General features: G+C 33.8%; 1 protein-coding gene across 25 annotated transcripts in view; it reads left to right on the plus strand.

Annotated features, from left to right (window-relative positions):
* LOC129953637 (phosphatidylinositol-binding clathrin assembly protein LAP) overlaps nucleotides 1-17,775 on the plus strand; it is a 38,189-nt gene extending 20,414 nt beyond the window's left edge. For 3 of the 25 annotated variants that reach the window (XM_056066884.1, XM_056066881.1, XM_056066882.1), the window contains 8 exons: nucleotides 34-199; nucleotides 271-532; nucleotides 5,085-5,216; nucleotides 5,747-5,974; nucleotides 9,621-9,879; nucleotides 9,942-10,041; nucleotides 16,167-16,256; nucleotides 16,462-17,775. In XM_056066884.1, the coding sequence (XP_055922859.1) occupies nucleotides 34-199; nucleotides 271-532; nucleotides 5,085-5,216; nucleotides 5,747-5,974; nucleotides 9,621-9,879; nucleotides 9,942-10,041; nucleotides 16,167-16,256; nucleotides 16,462-16,650 (1,426 nt within the window). In that variant the 3' untranslated portion in view covers nucleotides 16,651-17,775. The remainder of the gene's footprint in view (nucleotides 1-33; nucleotides 200-270; nucleotides 533-5,084; nucleotides 5,217-5,746; nucleotides 5,975-9,620; nucleotides 9,880-9,941; nucleotides 10,042-16,166; nucleotides 16,257-16,461) is intronic. The other 22 variants (XM_056066883.1, XM_056066903.1, XM_056066885.1 and 19 more) reach the window with 21 other exon arrangements.
* Nucleotides 17,776-18,183: the final 408 nt, after the last annotated feature.

Below are 18,183 nucleotides of genomic sequence, written 5' to 3' on the forward strand. Positions count from 1 at the left end.
AAAATTATTTAAAAAAAAAATTGACAACAAAAGTAGCAACCAAAAGAACGTAAAGAGTGCTGTGTCTGCCCTATCTTCTACTAGCTCTTCATTTGGCACTGCAGCTGCATCGAGTAAATTTGACAACACCAATGGCATCGATGACAATATAAAAGCTCAGGCTTTGGCTGAAGAAGAAGCTGCCATGAATCAGTACAAAGTAAATTGGAATAAAAAAATATAACTTCCTTCCTTAGAGGCAAATAATTAAACGTTTTGTTTTTTTTTCAGTCGAAAGTTTCATCACCAAGTGGGAGTGGAGGTGCTGCGGCTAGTGCTCTTACAAATCCATTTTTATCATCCCCTCCAGCTTCACAGGGCAACGCTCCGATTGTTGATCTATTTGGTGTATCAGCTGCACCTGCTGCAAGCACTACAAAAGCTTCTGATGACCTTTTGCAGTTGGGTAATCCATTCGCTGATATGTTTGATTCATCAGCAGCTCCAGCTCCGGTTGGAGGTCCAGGTGCTAATAATATTTGGCTGAATAATGGTAGTTACTTTATTTTTATTTTATTTTGTTTAATTCGTTGGTTGTGATCTTTAATTTTCAATAATAATCTCGTTTCGGTAAAATGTCGGTTGCTAGAAGCGGTGGCTTGGCAAAAAAAATCTACTGTACTATTTATTTAGTTTTTGAGATGTTAACATATTTTGAAACTCTCATACATCTTGGTACTTTTATTAAGTTAGAACCTTACGTCATACAATACAATGTTTAATTCAGCATAGCTATACATATATTAAAAAAGTTAGGTCAGAATTATTTTTTAACGAAGACTTATTGAGTACATATAATATATCTTTCTTTAGTATTTTATTTATTATGGCACTGCCAGCCAAAGATTTTTAAATAATCATATCATTTGAACGTAGATATATACACATTGGTTTTGAATGTATGCACGTCCTAATAAGTGAGGTAAAGCATTCGACAAATTTTCATCTTACTATAATTACTGCCTTAGACTTAATTTTTGGGGCTATCATAATTTTCCCCTGTAGAAAACAACACACAAATCACTTATCTTCCTTCGTATTTTTTCTTCTAATAGTGCCCTTCATCCTTTATAAACAAATAGTATTTACTAACTTGCTTAGACCAATAAAGTCCTTCCTCCAGCTCTTCCTCAATCTCGACAATTCCTGCTCAAAAGTTCTTTTCCATGCGTTTTTCGGTCACTCGACTCTTCTGCCTTCTTGAGTAAGTGGATTCCTCTGCATTGCCTGTCCTTCAATGCAGTCTCCTCATACCTTTTCGAAACGTGTGTCCATGAGTTCCTGACAAGCAGTTTCCTTTTATCGTTGTTGTTATTTTTCAGATGCTGCTTGTATATAAAAATACAGATTCGATGTTTGAGCATAACATCCCAAACGTAGTATTAGATTTCTCTAGACGACTATTTTTTCGATTCCACCTTCCGTAGCGACAATACTTCAAAGCTGCAGACAACTCTACTTTTTCTGCAAGTTGTTGAGCAATGTTTATCAGAAAGGATCAGTGGGAGGTTCAGAGGCATCTAAGTTTTGTCTCGTGTTGGTTTTTGGCGCCACGGTTTTGGCTTCTCTTTCCAGCCTCGTTGTCATTTGATGGAAATCCGTTATTTTATGAGATAGCAAGAATACATCATCTTTATAGTCTAGATGTTTCAGGCATGGTGTCGGAGTCCATCATATTCTTCCATTTCTTGTCAAGGCTGCCCACAGCAGCCTGAATCCACGGGACTTCAAACTCTTTTGACAAGAGGATCCAGTGCGGAATCTTGCTTTTTTAGCATCTAGTGTTGCTTCGAGGTGTTCTGCTACGTGATAAGGCCATATTCACTTTGTGCGACTTGCACACGACCGATTATTCTTTCAGCACATGTTATGAAAACATATTTCAACAGCATTTCAATGGTTTCGTATTCAGTGCTGATTGTTCTCATATGTTGCGAAAAGTGATTCATAAGTTGTTGTCGAGTGTGTATTTAATCGTCATAAATTATCTGGAAAACCTGCATTCTATTAACTGAGTAGTTATTTGCTCCCTGAATATATCCAGTTTAGAATAGTCATAGTGTAATAAATATTTAGTTATTATGCTGAGAAAAGCTGAAGTTTTTGTTTCATATAAAATTTTGAAAGGTTGACTCTGCCAAAAGTAACATGTTCCTTTATCTAAATAGATGTTATCACCAGTTACCGTTTATACTCTTGTTACTTGCTTTTTTATCTATTTAGGGAAGGAAACAGGGTTTCATTTAGAATTAGATATATCATAGTATTTATATATAGATTTTACTTTTAGGTTACTAAATAAATAATTCTACATAAAAAGTACCTTATAATTTAATATTAAAATAAATATAAACAATTAATAACTTGGTCCGTAAATTATATCAATAATAAATCAAATTATACTTTTGCTAAGGTTTTTAATGGCTTTAGGTCGAATCTGACTTTAAAACCGATTTATCACGTAAGGTTTTTCAGATACAACCTTTTATAATTAGAAAAAAACTTATATTAGGCTTTTTAAGGCTACGTAAATTGATGAAGTAGTTTTTTTTCAATTCAAATTGTGATGATTTTCTAAATCTATATTTCCTTTAAAAAGTTTCAGTCTTACTTATGTCTCAACTACCTCATTAGTTGTAAGTTTTCAACTGGGGTAAAAGCGATTTTTGACACTATAACAAATTCACAGTCTTAAAATTTTAACATCAAGCCCTTGGAAAAATGAAAGAACTCTTACAAAATGCCTTAGACAAACTAATACTTTGGGCTGATCGGTGTGGACTGGGTGTCAAGCCACTTACAATGTTTTCATTTAGCTTAGAAGAAAGCTTTACGACTCATGTGGTATCACAATTTGCCATTAAACTGGCTAAGTGTGTCTTACTCCATTTCGGACAGCCACTTTAACCTAACCTAATTTAACCGTGTCATGATGGTTAGTGCGGTGGACTGTCATGCAAGGGCTCTTGGGTTCAATCCCTGCCTGTGCCACAAGTTTTCTATTGCTCGTCGTGTCATTTGTGGTGTAATGGCTGCCACTCCCTGAATGATTACCTGCTTAATTGCTTCCAAAGATGTTGGGCGATGAGTATTGACTTCGGCCTTAAAATATCCCCAATTAAAAAAAAATCACAAGGTGATAAATCGGGGGACCTTGGTGGCCATGTAATGTCTCCTCGTAAATAAAGAAGATGCCCTGGAAACATCTCTCTCATTTTGTTGAAAGCAGACTTCTTTGTGGTTCCTAGTAAACTGATCTAAGGAGGAAGGCCTCAATGATATGATAGTAGCGATCCGCATTAACTGTAACTTTTTGCCTATTTGTGGAATGCTCACTAAGTAGTAATCACCGCACCTCCATTCCGTATATATTCCTCTACGAAAAATTCGCGGTGCTCACCGTGCCACGCCATTATGATAACTAAAAACGGCACGTAGACCTCTATCTATCTATACCCGGAATATCATTTTATCTATAAATAGCTTTAAATTTAAAAATCTAAAAATACGGGAGTTTTTTTGCCGGACCTTGCATTTTCAAAAATAGTGTTAAAAACGAGTATTTAAAAGTTTGAGCAAATAAAGCTGAAATCGGGCAACGGCCTAGTCACTGATAAAGCATCGGTTCCCACCGATCACCGAAATCAAGCACCAATGAGCGCTGTTAGCAGGCAGGTGGAGTACTATTTCAAAAGTACTGTTGTCATGTGTTCTTTCTGTCTGTTGTTCTTTCTCTTCTGTCTTGTATTAATGTTTTGTGTTAATCTTATATAGTCTAGTCGCTCAAGGTGATGTGTTCTCTACTCTGTACACCTATGTGCTGAGTAGTATGTAATGTAATGTAACATATAAAGCTGAAATCGCAGTATGAACTGGAATCACCACTTAAAATTAACTCTAAAACGAAATAATCAAAAACATAAAAGAATTACTTGCAAGGAATTTCAAGACATCAGATAGAGTCCAATAAAGTCCCATAAGTCCTCTCATAAGTAATAAGAAATTATGAAAACTAAGTCAGATATTTAACTGTATCTAAAAGACAAACATTTGTGTTTTACGAAATCATCATACAAACTTATTGTTGAGGGATATATTGTGCTTTAACTAAGATTTTTTTAAAGCATCATAATTTAAAAACCTAATAGAAACCTGCAATAGCAATATTTTAAGATGAAATTTGAATTCAGGAAATCTTAATCCTTGAAAAATTACGCTTTTGTTTGTGTAACACTAAAAAAAAATGTTTGTTCTTGTGATCTTTGCCTTATTTTAAAGTTCTTGTGATCTTTGCCTTATTTTAAAATAAAACCATTAGTGTATATAGTTGTTACCTCGAAATTGCTTGCGAACATTTACATGAATTGAATTTCAATTATTTTATCTAAAAAACACTTGTCTTGCCATCTATTGAAGGTTAAAAATTATATGTATATACTCTGCTTTTGCTACTTTAGAAGAAAACCATAGATTTGTTTCCCCATCAAAATGTCATACCGTTTAAATTAATAAATAAAATAAAAAAAAACTCAGCAAATACAATTTGAGTATAATACAAAGAGTTTCAAAGTAAGGATGTGGCAATCATATGTGCCTTTAACCACTGTACTTCGAGCACCAAAAACAATATTTGCAACCCCCCATAACCTATCCGTTTTTGAATATATGAACCATAAAATGCAAATATCAACAGTTACATTTTTCTTGAAAATATTATATTCACCACTAAGCAAGAATAAAAAACAATGCACAGTGTGTAGTACATTCAAAACTGTGTATAAAATTGTTTTTAGATAAATAGCGTAGATTTTAAACTTATATATTTTTGAACAGTCTTTACAAGCACCAACAAACTGCTGCCTGGAAATAGTTGGGTAACACGGATTGACGTTTTTTTGATCCTCTGTTTCTGTTTTATGGCCATTCTTCATATTCCCTACAACATATTTTAAATTTATAATTTATTACTTTTGTTATTTTAAATTATTATTTGATTGTTTTGTTTAAATTTTTTGTTGTATTATTTAACTTTTCCAATATAAAAGGTTACTCAACGTCATCTCTCTTTGCGACTCAATCAGGTTTCAACGGATCAGCAACAGGCCAAGGCTCGGCAGCAAATGCCTTTGTTTCAGATAGTAACTTCTCGTCGGTTTTCGGAAACACAGAACCAACAGGTGAGTTGCAAAATGTTTTTTGCTTGTATAAACATATTTAAAATTCTTCTATAGATGAATGTTATAAATGTTAAATTTACGCTATAGAATATATATTGTTATAAATATACATATATACTTACTTATAAAATGGGATGCACATTTTTAACCAAATAACTTGGACTATATTAATACTCAAAGCGCATGATTCTAATTTTTTTTGTTAAGTCCTGTGTCATAAAAATACTAAATAACCAACGAATAACTACTAACATTATTATAAGTAATTTATTTTAATAATTTTTCTTTGTATGGTTTATTTATTTTACTACAACAAAATAAAACCCAATGATCAATTTAATTTGCTACCGATAACGAACTTTAAAAGTCATAAACTTGGTACAAAACATTCCAAATAAAATCCACCAGAACAAGTATATACCCAAAATCTAAAAGACACACCTCGCTCGAAACATCCACAATATTCACAATTCTGGAATTAAAATGAATTTTTCGTATTTATTATTATTATATGTGCAAATATTTCCAAGCTGCTCCTGCCGCCTGCAATGCCGATGCCGCCGCCTCCGCCGTCGCCATTATGGACCTCTCTGCCAATCAAACATTACCAAATCCATTCTTCGATGCAGCGGATAATATTGGTTCAGAATTTACAAGTTTTCAGCCTCAAGTCCCGCAACAGCAACTGCAGCAGCAGCAGCAACAACAATATCAGCAGCAGCAGCAACAACAGCCAAATTATTTTGCTACACCACCAGGTGAAGAAGCACAGCCTTCAATAACAATAAAGCGCTGCAATACTGCGGAAGAGGTGATGAAATCTTCAAAACTTCAAAAGCCTCACATTCTTTTGGAATCCTCGACTTCATCTTCAATGCTAGTTGACTTATGTGATGATGATGGAATCACAAACAAGAGTGGATCACCTCTTCCACAGTTGCAATCATCAACACCCTTAATAGCTATCGAGGATGTGTCTGTGGTCGACGTCACTGATGTTGGTGTTGTTTCTAATGCAAGCTATGCTGGTTTTGCACCAATGTCGCATAATTTTGTTGGCACGGAACATGGAGGTCATAATTCCAATGTTTGCCAAGCTTGATTTTTATTGTTTTGTTTTTGAATAATATTATGTTTTTTTTTTGTTATGTTATACTTTTTAACTGTTTAGTTTTTCATTTTTTCGTTGTTGTGTAAATTATTTGGTTTAAGTAAGATTAAGATTTTACGCTGTGCATTGATTAAATGGTATTTTGTATAAGATCTGTGATAGGTTATAAATTGTACGTATTATAATACTCTGTCCAATAAATATGTGCAGTATATGAATGATAGGATGGATGTCTGTCTCTCGCTCAAACTACCAAGAAAATTATAAAAATCAATAGGACTACTATCCCTACTTTATTAATTTAATTTAAAACAAATTAAATTATTTTTCAATATTTTTATTTTTAAGATACCTACTTAAGGTGGCGTTGCAGTGTGTTGCTGACCTGGGCCTCAACCAACATGCGTCTCCAGCCAGCTCGGTCCCTAGCTAGCTGTCTCCAGTTTCGCACGCCAAGTTGGTTGAGGTCCTCTCCCACCTGGGTGCGCCACCTGAGTCGCGGTCTTCCTCTACTGCGCCGTCCCTCGGGATTGGATTCGAAGACCTTCCCTGCTGGAGCGTTGATGTCCATCCGCTCTACATGACCTATCCATCTAAGCCGTTGGACTTTAATTCTGCTAACTAGGTCAGTGTCGCTGTACAGCCCGTACAGTTCGTCGTTATATCTTCTCCTCCATTCTCCATCTATGCGTACGGGTCCAAAAATCACCCGAAGAATTTTTATCTCGAAGCATCCTAAGACGCTCTCATCTTTCTTTGACAGGGTCCAGGCCTCAGCGCCATAGATGAGAACCGGGATGATGAGTGTCTTATAGGTGGTGATTTTACATGGCGTTGCAGTGTGTTGCTGACCTGGGCCTCAACCAACATGCGTCTCCAGCCAGCTCGGTCTCTAGCTGTCTCCAGTTTCGCACGCCAAATTGGTTGAGTTCTTATCCCACCAGTGTGCGCCACCTGAGTCACGGTCTTGTTCTTCTGCGTGGTCCCTCGGTATTGGATTCGAACGACAATTCGCTTTACATGACCCAGCCATCTAACTCGTTAGACTTTTATTATTTTAACCAGGTCAGAGTCACTGTATAGCCCGTACATCGTTGTATCTTCTTCTACATTCTCCATCTATGCAGAAGGAATAATTTTTCTCTAGAAGCATTCCAAAATGCTCTCATCTTTCTTTCAAAGGGTCCAGGCCTAAGCGCCATAAATCAGAAGCGGGATAGTGAGTGACTTATAGATATTGATTTTAGATACTCGAGAGAGGACTTTACTACTCAATTGCCTTTAAAGTCCAAAGAAGCATCGATTTGCAAGACGTATTCTTCGTTGTCTGAGTTTATAGCAGTACCTAGGTAGACAAAGTCCTTACCTACCTCAAAGCTATAGCTGCCAACGATGATGTTTTGTTTAAGACATCGTCGTTCAATATCCTTTTCCAAAAAATACTTGGTCTTGCCCTCAGTGACCACTAAACCTATCTTCTCCTTTTCTCACGCTTTGATCTTCCAATTATGTCAATATCATCGGCAGCTTATCCGAGTAATTGCATGGACCTTTGGAAGATTGTGCCTCTATTGTGGACGGTGGATTTTTGCACAATTCTTTCCAGAACGTTGTTGTAGAAGTCGCATGACAGTTCATAAAATTTTTAAGATGCCAAAGCTTTAATATAGAATCACAAATAACAATAAGGGGATAAGATTCTAACAGAATTCAATGTCCAGATTTCTAATTTTAAGTTTTTCTTTATGAAATAATTTTGGCGTTCAAACCTTTTGCTTTTGAAAGACTTGAAGCCATTTTAATAATTTTATTTACACTACGATTGTAAAAGTAAAAGTAATACATTTATATAATTACTATGGACCAAATAACACGCGTTCGAAAATCTACTCAAATAAACCTCTTTTCTAATTTCAGTCAGTCAAATACTTTTTTAAAAACTTCAATTATATTCTTAATGAGAAAAACGACGATGGTAATACTTTAGCATAACAGTATCCTTACAAGTTTATTAAAAGCTTCCATTCTCTCGTGAAAAATATAAATACATTTTTACCATTATTATTGATTGCCATTGCTACGATAACTCTGGTTTATTTGGACACAAACAGAGTATTGTAAGGGAGCTTTACGATCAATACACAAACGGCTTGAGTCATTCGAAAGGCATATATACTTGGGATGTATATTTGATGCATGTACATACTGACAGTGTTTAGATTTAAAGTCTAAGGGGATTTAATGTACCCTTGTGCGGAGGCCTGTACTGCAAATATTTATTGAACCGAATATAGAATAGAAGTGCTAAGCCGGAGTCTAAAATGTGTTTCTTTTCATCATGTCGGGCCCTCTCAACATTCTTTCTGATAACATCCTTAATCTTAACTGTTGATGTTACGAATTGGGTTATGTTATTTGATGGTCATGGAGAACCTCGGGTTGTAAATTTCTTCTCTGATTCCCTTCCGCGTAAGCTTAATGATTATTTTCATTACTATACATTATCGGACATTATTAAAAAGTCATTTACAAGATTTTTTTAGGCATCTATACAAAATACCAGTAACTGCTTTCAAAACTTTGAATATTTATGTATACATTTATGAAAATGTAGCTAAATGTGTACTCGTTAAATATTGGGATCATGGTTGTATCTACTAACTTAATATCAAAGCCTGTAATTATATTTAAGCAACTTACCGACATAGTTTAATAGTGTATGATCTGTATTATTATTGGTATTTAAAATATCTAGCTGTAATGTATTGCATTTAAAAGTTAATTGGGTTCCTGTATAATAAATAACGATTGCACTAACTTGACCTAACCTTTTCAAAGCTTTATCTAACAATTTGCTCACAAAACTAAACTAAACTAAGTGCCTTGAAACTAATCATAATCGTAATTTGCCTCAAAACCTATAACTTAGTGCTTGCTCTAACCATGATTTAGGTCCACACTTTCCAAAAACCAATCACATTATTCTCTATGAACTTTCGCACATATGGTAAATAATATGGAATTTTGTTTATCTTTTCCATCCCTTTCTCAATCCATTGAAACATTGTACAAATCGTGTCTCTTTGTGGTGGTTAAATGCACATAAATGGATCTTCAAACAAACAAAACAAAAAACATCTCATCATAATTAAAATCCTAACTAACTTGGGCTGAACTTCATGTAAATATGCTTATACCAAATTGGTAAATACAAACTTTCAAAAATTCAAACAAAATATTTAAATACACAAACATACTCGAACATAAAAAAAAAATATCAAACGTAATGTAAGGCTTCGATGCATTGGGTGATGTATTGAAGCCCGGCAATACTGCGGGCAGTAGCACACTAGCCATGTCAGGTGTTCCAAATCCAACTGATGTTGTTGCTTCAGGTGCAGGTGGTTTCCAACAACAACAACAGCAACAACAACAGCCTGGACAAGGCGCATCCCAGCCAGCAGGCACTGGAAAAATTCTCACTGGTGATCTGGACAGTTCGCTAATGTCGTTGGTAGATAATTTAAATATAAATAAATCGGGAAGCACAAAGTGAGTAGCAACACTTATTTTTAACTGCAAAATGTAAAATGCTTACTATTGTGCTATTGCAGACCCGTGCAGTGGAATTCGCCTAAAAACACAGCTAAGCCAGGTGCTAACTGGACACCACAACCAATGGCGGCAACAACTGGTGCAGGTTATCGCCCAATGGTGAGTTGTGTAGTGACAAGAAATACAATATGAAAAATATCTCAACTCAGATAAATTTGATTGCTCATTGTCGATAATATTGCTTAAATAGGATGATAGGTGTCAAAAATGCAAACGTGAATAAAAAGGAAATTTTTATAAATTTTCTATGGCTCCGCAAGTGATAGTTGCTTTATATATACATAACGTAGATTCGCTTCACTAGAAAATTTAAAAAAAAATGCAATTATAATTTAATTTATTTTTATCAAAAAAATCGGAACATACATCTCAAGAAAAAAGATCGATTTGGGAAATTTATAAAATATAATAAAAGGAAAGGTAGAGTCGGTGTGTACTTTTCTAAACTTCATCACAGCTTCTTAGTTCTGTTTCAGCTTTTGTTAAGGGAGGTTATTAGCTCCAATAACAACCCGAAAATATGCATACTTTCTAAAGTGAATGTAAATGCCTTCGAAGAACACAAATTTTCATTCACCTACGATATAGAATATCAAAAATGCTACAGCTTTCTAGGCCAATTTAGGAAATTATTTTAGCTATGTTATTTATATTTTTTTTTAATATTTGTTTGCACTTAATTTTTTGCTATAATTTAAATTTTTTTATTTCTACTTTTTTGAAATCATAAAATATGGTATATTTAATTTTTTATATTTTTGTATTTTCTCTTGATCATAACTTAAAAATAATAATTCTAGTTTAGGTAATATGTAAGTAATGAGGTGATATATTGTAAGGAAAAACGTTTTCAATTCTTCAAACGATTTATTTTATGTAACTCAAAAAAAACGGATAAATTCAATCGATCGCGTTACACAATCTCATACATACACTTAAGTGCAAAATTGTCCCAAAAGTAAGATAAATTCATAATTTTTATACAAACATAAACAGAAATAACTATTTTTATCAAATATTTAATTTTTTATTTACTGAGCGTCATAGAAATTTAAATAACGAAAATTAATTCAATAACAACTCTGTTATGTATTTATAAATATAAAATAATATTATTCCACTTTTGCACCACTGGCTGGCTGTAGGAAAAATAAACTTTTTATGGGCCCATTATGTAAGACAACTAAGAACAAAGTTGAGTTGTAATCCGGCAATTGGTATTACCGATCACAACTAGTTGACTGTCACATGTCAACCAGTTGTCAACTTAAAAATGGTTGACTTTTTAAATGTGTTCGAAGTATTATGTAAGCCAGTTGAGTTGTCTCTTAGTTTTGATTGTTGTCGAATTTCAAAAACTGATATTTACCGGTTGTATGGTCCATTTGGGTGTACAAAAAAATAACTAAAATTAATTCATTATGTTTTTTCTGATTTCTCTTGCTCCTGATTCAGGAACTCCATGGAACAAATCATTGACATCATGATTATTTGAATCGATAGCGTCTTCATTTTGAATTTTACCGATTACACGTCGTTTAAAACTTATGGAAGGCACAACTTGCATTGACAAATTTTGTAGCTCTTACAGGACAGTCCTCGGGCAGATAGAAGGCACCTGAATTTACTTTTGATCACTCCAATATTGTTTCTTGTTTGTGGGTGTATGGTATTGAAACGAGATTCTGGACTCCCACTTTCAGCCAATCGAAATGGAGTCATTACATGCTCCTCCAAAGGAAATCCAGCATCTTTCAAAAGAAAAGTGTTCTCATCCAATTCATTTAACATTTCCTTATAGGTATTCATTTAAATTGTAAACGAATGAATCGTGATTAGCAGCGGAATATCTGGAATCTATGAAACGCTAATTCATTTTGAAGACACAAACCTGTCGATGATAAATGTTCTTATAAGAAAAATACTAAAGATGGGGCATCATGACATTCAGACTGTAGTAATCTTTTCTATTTAAAAGATTTTTTTTTTGTGCTATGATTCGAACATGAGTTCCATCGATACATCTGGTTTTCTGGTAAAAATGAATCTTCGATAAATTCAATCCATTGTAAACAGATACGTTCTTCTACTACGTCTAGCACATATTTTAATACTACCGAAACTGTTGCCTGAGTAAGGCCTAAAATAAAATCATTACCACTGCACTTTTGGTAACTTCCTTCTGCCATGAAATGTAGGGCAGTGCAGAGTTCCAGATGTGGTGGGATTGCCAATGAACGCTTTGGTTGTTTCAAATAAACTTTGATTTCGTTTAGCACATAAACAAAGGCGTCTTTGTTGGCTTTGGTCCGAGCAAAAACGTCCATTATATCGTCATAATCAATTTCTTGGACTAGTTGAGCTTCAATTGACAGTAATGCAAGAGCATTAAGTCTATCTTGGCCCATGCTTGCTTATAGAGTGGAAAAAGATCTTTCTCCTGAACAATTTGTGGCCAGAATACTCAAAAAATACGGAGAGCAATGTCCACATTCGGATAAACATCTCGAAGACTTAATGCATTACATTGCATATTTTTATTTCACACTTAAAACAAGTTTTAGTAATTTCAAAATGCTTCATACCCGTGAGATTAATCTCACTAAAGGAACAGAAAGTAAAGAACTTTACTCAATAAAGTCTATATAATTGATCTATTAAAAAATTGACATCTTTCCCATGCAGATTAAGAAGTAAATCAATAAATTGAATTGAATTCTATAAACGATTTCTTATAAAAACTAATCTGAACCAATTTTTAAAATTGATTGTCTCTTTACTGTTTTTCGCCTCTAAAATTTTGACATTTAAAAAATTTTGTCACCCCTCAATAAATACATCACTGCGTATTTTACTTTACACATCTGATTTTGACAAAAACAAGCACATGAAAGAAGGCTTCAAATAGTAAGCTTTTTTAAGTGTCATAAACTTCGAACTCAGACCTTTACTTCCCCAACTTCTATCTTCAGTTTACCCTTTTACACAAAATATTAAATGAAATTGTGCGAAATATAAATAAATCGTAGAGGAATAAAATTTAAGTTTCAGTTAATTAAAAAAATGATCGATTGTCATTCTGACATAAGTTGACTTGACTTGATAGTTATGGAGATTTTCCTTGACTAACTTTCCAGTCAAGTTTCCAATAAAGTTGCTTCAATTGGAAGGCAATTTTATGGCAGCTGGCTAATCAGATGCTAGAAACTTGCCTTACTTTCAAGTACTTTCAATACGGCAGAAAGGATCTTATATGCAATGTTAAGAAGACTGATGCCTCTGTAGTTGGCTCAGTTTAGAGGGTCTCCTTTCTTATGTATCGGTCACACTATGCTGAGATTCCACTCATCGGGCATGCTTTCTTCCGACCATATTTTGCAGATGCGTTGGTGCATGCTCCCTACCAAGTCATCGCCTGCTACTTTGAATAGTTCGGCAGCGATGGCGTCAACTCCAGCAGTTTTGTTTGACTTAAGTTTAGATATAGCTATATTCACTTCGTCAAGGTCGGGTAGGCGGACCTTCAACGGAATTCGGTTTGCCATCGCCGTTATATAATTGGGAGAAGTAGTCTTTCCATATTCTCAGCATCGACTGAGGTTCCACTACGATGTTCCCCTGATCGTCTTTACATCCTTCGGTTCGTGGTTGGTACCCTTGGGAGGTTTTTTTACTTTTTGGTAAAACTTACGAATCTCATTCCTGTTGTGACATCCCTCTATCTCCTCGATCGCGCGCTTCTCTTGCTCTCTTTTTTGTCCATCTAAGAAGCCGGTGTTGTTCTCTCCTTTTCTGCTCGTAGACCTCGCGAGCTTCCCTGGTCCTTTTGTGCAGCGCTGTTTTTTATGCCTGCTGTTTCGCTGCGTTCGCTTGCCGGCATTCGTTGTCAAACCAGGGGTTTCGCTGTGGTGGCCATGTGAAACCTAGCACTTCAGAAACGGCATCTCTGATGCGCCCATATTAGGATTATGTTGGCGAATTTAGCACTGATGCTCACACTGTTGAAACTCAAGACTTTTTGCCTGAGTCTAGTTCCAACAATAAATCCACACCCAATTAGACGCTGTCTTTGTTCTCGGTAGCAGTCGCCGTAGAATATATCGCAGTCTTTAAGTTTCCGTTTGCCCGGTCCATCGCATCGTACTTCTTGGATGGCGGTAATATCTGCCTTGCAGCAGTTTAAAGTTTCCGCTAGTTGTTTGGCTACACGTGGTGTTTTAAGGGAACTAACATTCAACGGACAGATCCGAAGTTCGTTGTCCTAATTTCGTGTGCGTGGGTTGTCAACAGTGAATCCGTCCGTATCCGAGGCTTGTTGGTGCTTCGCAACTAAGGTATTTTTTACGTGACCAGGAAGTTACCCCAACCTGGAGGGCCAGATCCTTAGTATAACTCCAAAGATGGGGAGCCGAATAAACCGCTCTTTACAGGCCTGGGCTCCGAATATGTCGAAGAAGCCCTATAAGGTGTTCACTAAGTAGTTCCACCTTACTGGAACTGTAGACGCCACCGTTGATTCCATCTCGAGAATTCATCCGTTGCCGTCTGGATAAGGAGAGGTGCCTTAGTGGAAACACCTCTCCCCCCCTTTCTCGTTTGCTGCCCCCAACAACTTTCCACTGGGATGGGAACCCAATATCCAGTTGAGGTACTAAGCACTCGATGTTCACCTCGGGGAGGTGATAGTAGAAGTTGATAGTAAGAGGTGGGCTTTGATAAAAAACCTGTAGACGCTTGTGGCCTCTTGAATGCACATGTCTACCATTTGAACATCAATTTTTTTCTTCCACTCATCCAATTTCTCAAACCTGTCGCACATGCATTGCAACAGAAATGCTGAACCCAGCTTTTATCTTGATGTTTTCTACTTTGTATAAAATAGTAGGAATATGCTTCTTTTATTGTTGGCGATATGGAACATCTTTGCTTACCAAATGCCACTTCACCGCAAATGTAACAAAAGTTATCGGGATTATTTACACATTTTTAATTTTAACACTTAAAAAACACAGAATAGAACACTAAAGCACAATATATTTACCATTAGAAAAATACAAAGACCGGAATAAATCAAAATAAACTAAACTCATATAAGTGAAGCAACATTTTATATGGGTTTTTAGTAGATAGGCTATAGATCTAGGTTGATAGATCTTGGGGAATTCCAACGCTCGTTTCCAATTAACCCTATACTTTTATTGAAATGGCTAAAAACTTCCAATAGGTATAAAAACCGAAATTCGATTGCAAAATGTGTCGCCTTATTCTAGTGGTTGGCAGTGCAGGTAGTTCCAAAACAAATTAAGGCAATTTTTATTGAAATATAAATTTTATAATCTTTATTATTATTTGTTATTTAAGAACAATTGTAAATTGTGGTACTAGAAAAAAAATCTATTTCATAGGGTGTTGTTTTGAGTGTTTGGCAAGAAAATAACCAAAGTATATATAATACTAGTTGCAAGAATCACTAAATCCGAAAAATGCAACTATCGCAAGAACTTAATCTAAAAAAATACTTTTACCCATAAACTTGTATTTAGCATTGGAATAAAAGTCAAAATTAGTTAAAATTATTCCGAATACTTTTTCACTGTAGACCAGTGTCATTATAAGGGTATTCATTGCCCCTTTAGTGCGCTCTCAACATAAAAAAAAACACTATAACTGAATGAGGCTTCAGAAAGGTTTGCATTGTGCGGTTATACTATTGCATTGCTAAAAAACTGTTCTTAATTTTTAAACACCAGATTTCAATTTAATTGATTACTGGAAAATAATAAGGTATCATACCGTACCAACAAGTTTTCCATAAAACGCATTTTTACAGGATCGGTTATACTTATACAAAGCACTGTATACTTCCAAAACTCATTTCCTCATGTTATTTCTTATTAAAATATAAATGTCAAGGCTCCTACCTACATTTGTTTGGTTTGTATGTATTTTTTTTAAATATAAACCCTTGTCCTCTTATGGTCTTTATTAATTAATGAGTTTAATTAGGTAGTAGTTATAAATTTTATCTAATATCCATATAGTCTTGGAGAACATTAAAATTCAAAGATAAAGATTCTGCATTTGGTATAACTACAATTATATTTATTTAAGAATTCGATTTTTTAGTTTAAAATATTTTTATTTTTTAGTTTTGCTTTATTTTCTGTTTTTATGTTGAAATATTGTTTTTTATTTTTTTTTATTTCTATACACAATATACATAGGCTCATGGCATGACAGTTAGTCCTGCGCCAGTCACAATTAATCATCCGTTTATTCACCCTACTTATCCTGTGTTACCTAACTACATGCAGGTAAGCTAGTTTGCTAGTTCGTTAAAAAAACAATAAAAATGTTTAAATTTCGTTTTATTTTTTCTTTAAATTCTACATTATAAAAGTATAAATAACTTCTCACACTCCTTAGCGCTAGAAATTGAGTATTGATAGCTTTTATTTTTCCTTCTGAAAATAAGCTTTAAAAAGATAAAATAACAATATGGATATTTTCTAATTGCAGCAGGGGATGCCAGTCATGGGAGCGCCAATGATGGCAACGAACAACATGCAACCTATGACTGGGGCACAACCAGTGATGCCGTCAATGATGGCAATTCAGCCAACGGTGGCAGCGCAACCACAACACAGCAGTCCGGCCCAACAGAATGGCAGTAAGAACATTCAACTCGATCCATTTGGAGCGTTATAAGTGATAGAATAAAAAAAAATAAAATATTAAACAAAATTTCTTCAATCCGCGCATCCACTAAAAAAAATACTATTAAACGTTAAAAAATTTAATAATATAGTTGTGTACTATCTCTTATTATTACAAAAATTGCTATACCTATATTGAAAACTGCAACTACTGATTGTGCTAAAAATAATTTACCTTAAACAAAAATAAGGAATACAAAATCTCAAATGCCCCTTCTGTATATATACATATAAATATATACAAAAAAGATTATATTATTGCATGGAAAGCAAATTAAATACATGAATGCACTTATGTATAATAAACAAAAATTATTAAAAATTCTAGAAAAGTTAAAAATTCCTAATTGAACCATAATCATCAGAGACCCTACCTACCTAAACTACTTGTATTTTACTTTATTTCTATTTCAATTTCTTTCAACATTAATTTATATATTTTTCCAACTGAAGAATTGGAATTAAAATATTTAATATTTTCAACACATCCATTAATTAAACAAATCCAAAACTTACATATAAAATATGTTTGTTAAATGCTTTCATTATTGTTTGTTGGTTTTTCAATTATATAATAACACAACAGCCGAAATCTTTTAGTAATTTAGGGAAAAAAATTGAATTTTGTATTATCATTCCAATTAATTGATTTAAGTTTTTTCTTTTTATATAAATATATTTTATTAATATTATTATTATTATGATTTTTTTTGTAAATAAAAGATTATTGTTATTATTTTATGGTAGGCAATTAGCTTGATTGTATTAAAGAAAAAAAAGTTACAAATAATTTAAACTAAACGAAAATAATTGTGAGCTAGAGACAGATATATAATTATAAATGAAATATAATATATATATACATATATATATATATTAAAAAAATTATGAAAGATAATAAAAATGTTGATTATGACACACTTATAAATGCGCTGTTAAATTAAGAAAAGTTATATATGTACGTGCAAACGCGTATGAGTATGTATTAAATACATATGTATATGTAAGTGCTTGTAGAAAAAAACAAGCATTATTCTCATGGTCATGATTTGAATCACTTTTGTGAATTTATTAGGCTTTGTTTTATTTTAATAAAAGAGAATTTATATCGATTGAATTTGCATCACATAAAAATGAAATTTAATTCGCGAAATATCGTTAGATATTATTATTGTTAGCATTTTTCACATTCCTATCTGAAAAAAACTGTTTTTTTAAATTTTTATTTAAGGTTTAACTTCAATGTTGAGTATGTAACTTTACAATATTTCTACCAATATGTTTCTAAAGTGTTCATGGTGTAATCCGCATGCTTTAAAATGTTATCGAAATACTTTCTATTATTTGAATGGTGTAACAATCAAAAACTAAAAACACTGTTAAATTCATGGCCATCATTTGATGTAAGAGAAATAAATTACAGTAAACGGTTTGTTCCAAATGAGCCAAGCCTGCACGATTCCTGCCTTGTGCTTCATTCATTATTATTATCATGATATAACTTCAAACATCTACTAATACTTAA

This window comes from Eupeodes corollae, chromosome 1, assembly GCF_945859685.1.
Source record: "Eupeodes corollae chromosome 1, idEupCoro1.1, whole genome shotgun sequence".
In the NCBI taxonomy this organism is placed as follows: Eukaryota; Metazoa; Arthropoda; class Insecta; order Diptera; family Syrphidae; genus Eupeodes; species Eupeodes corollae.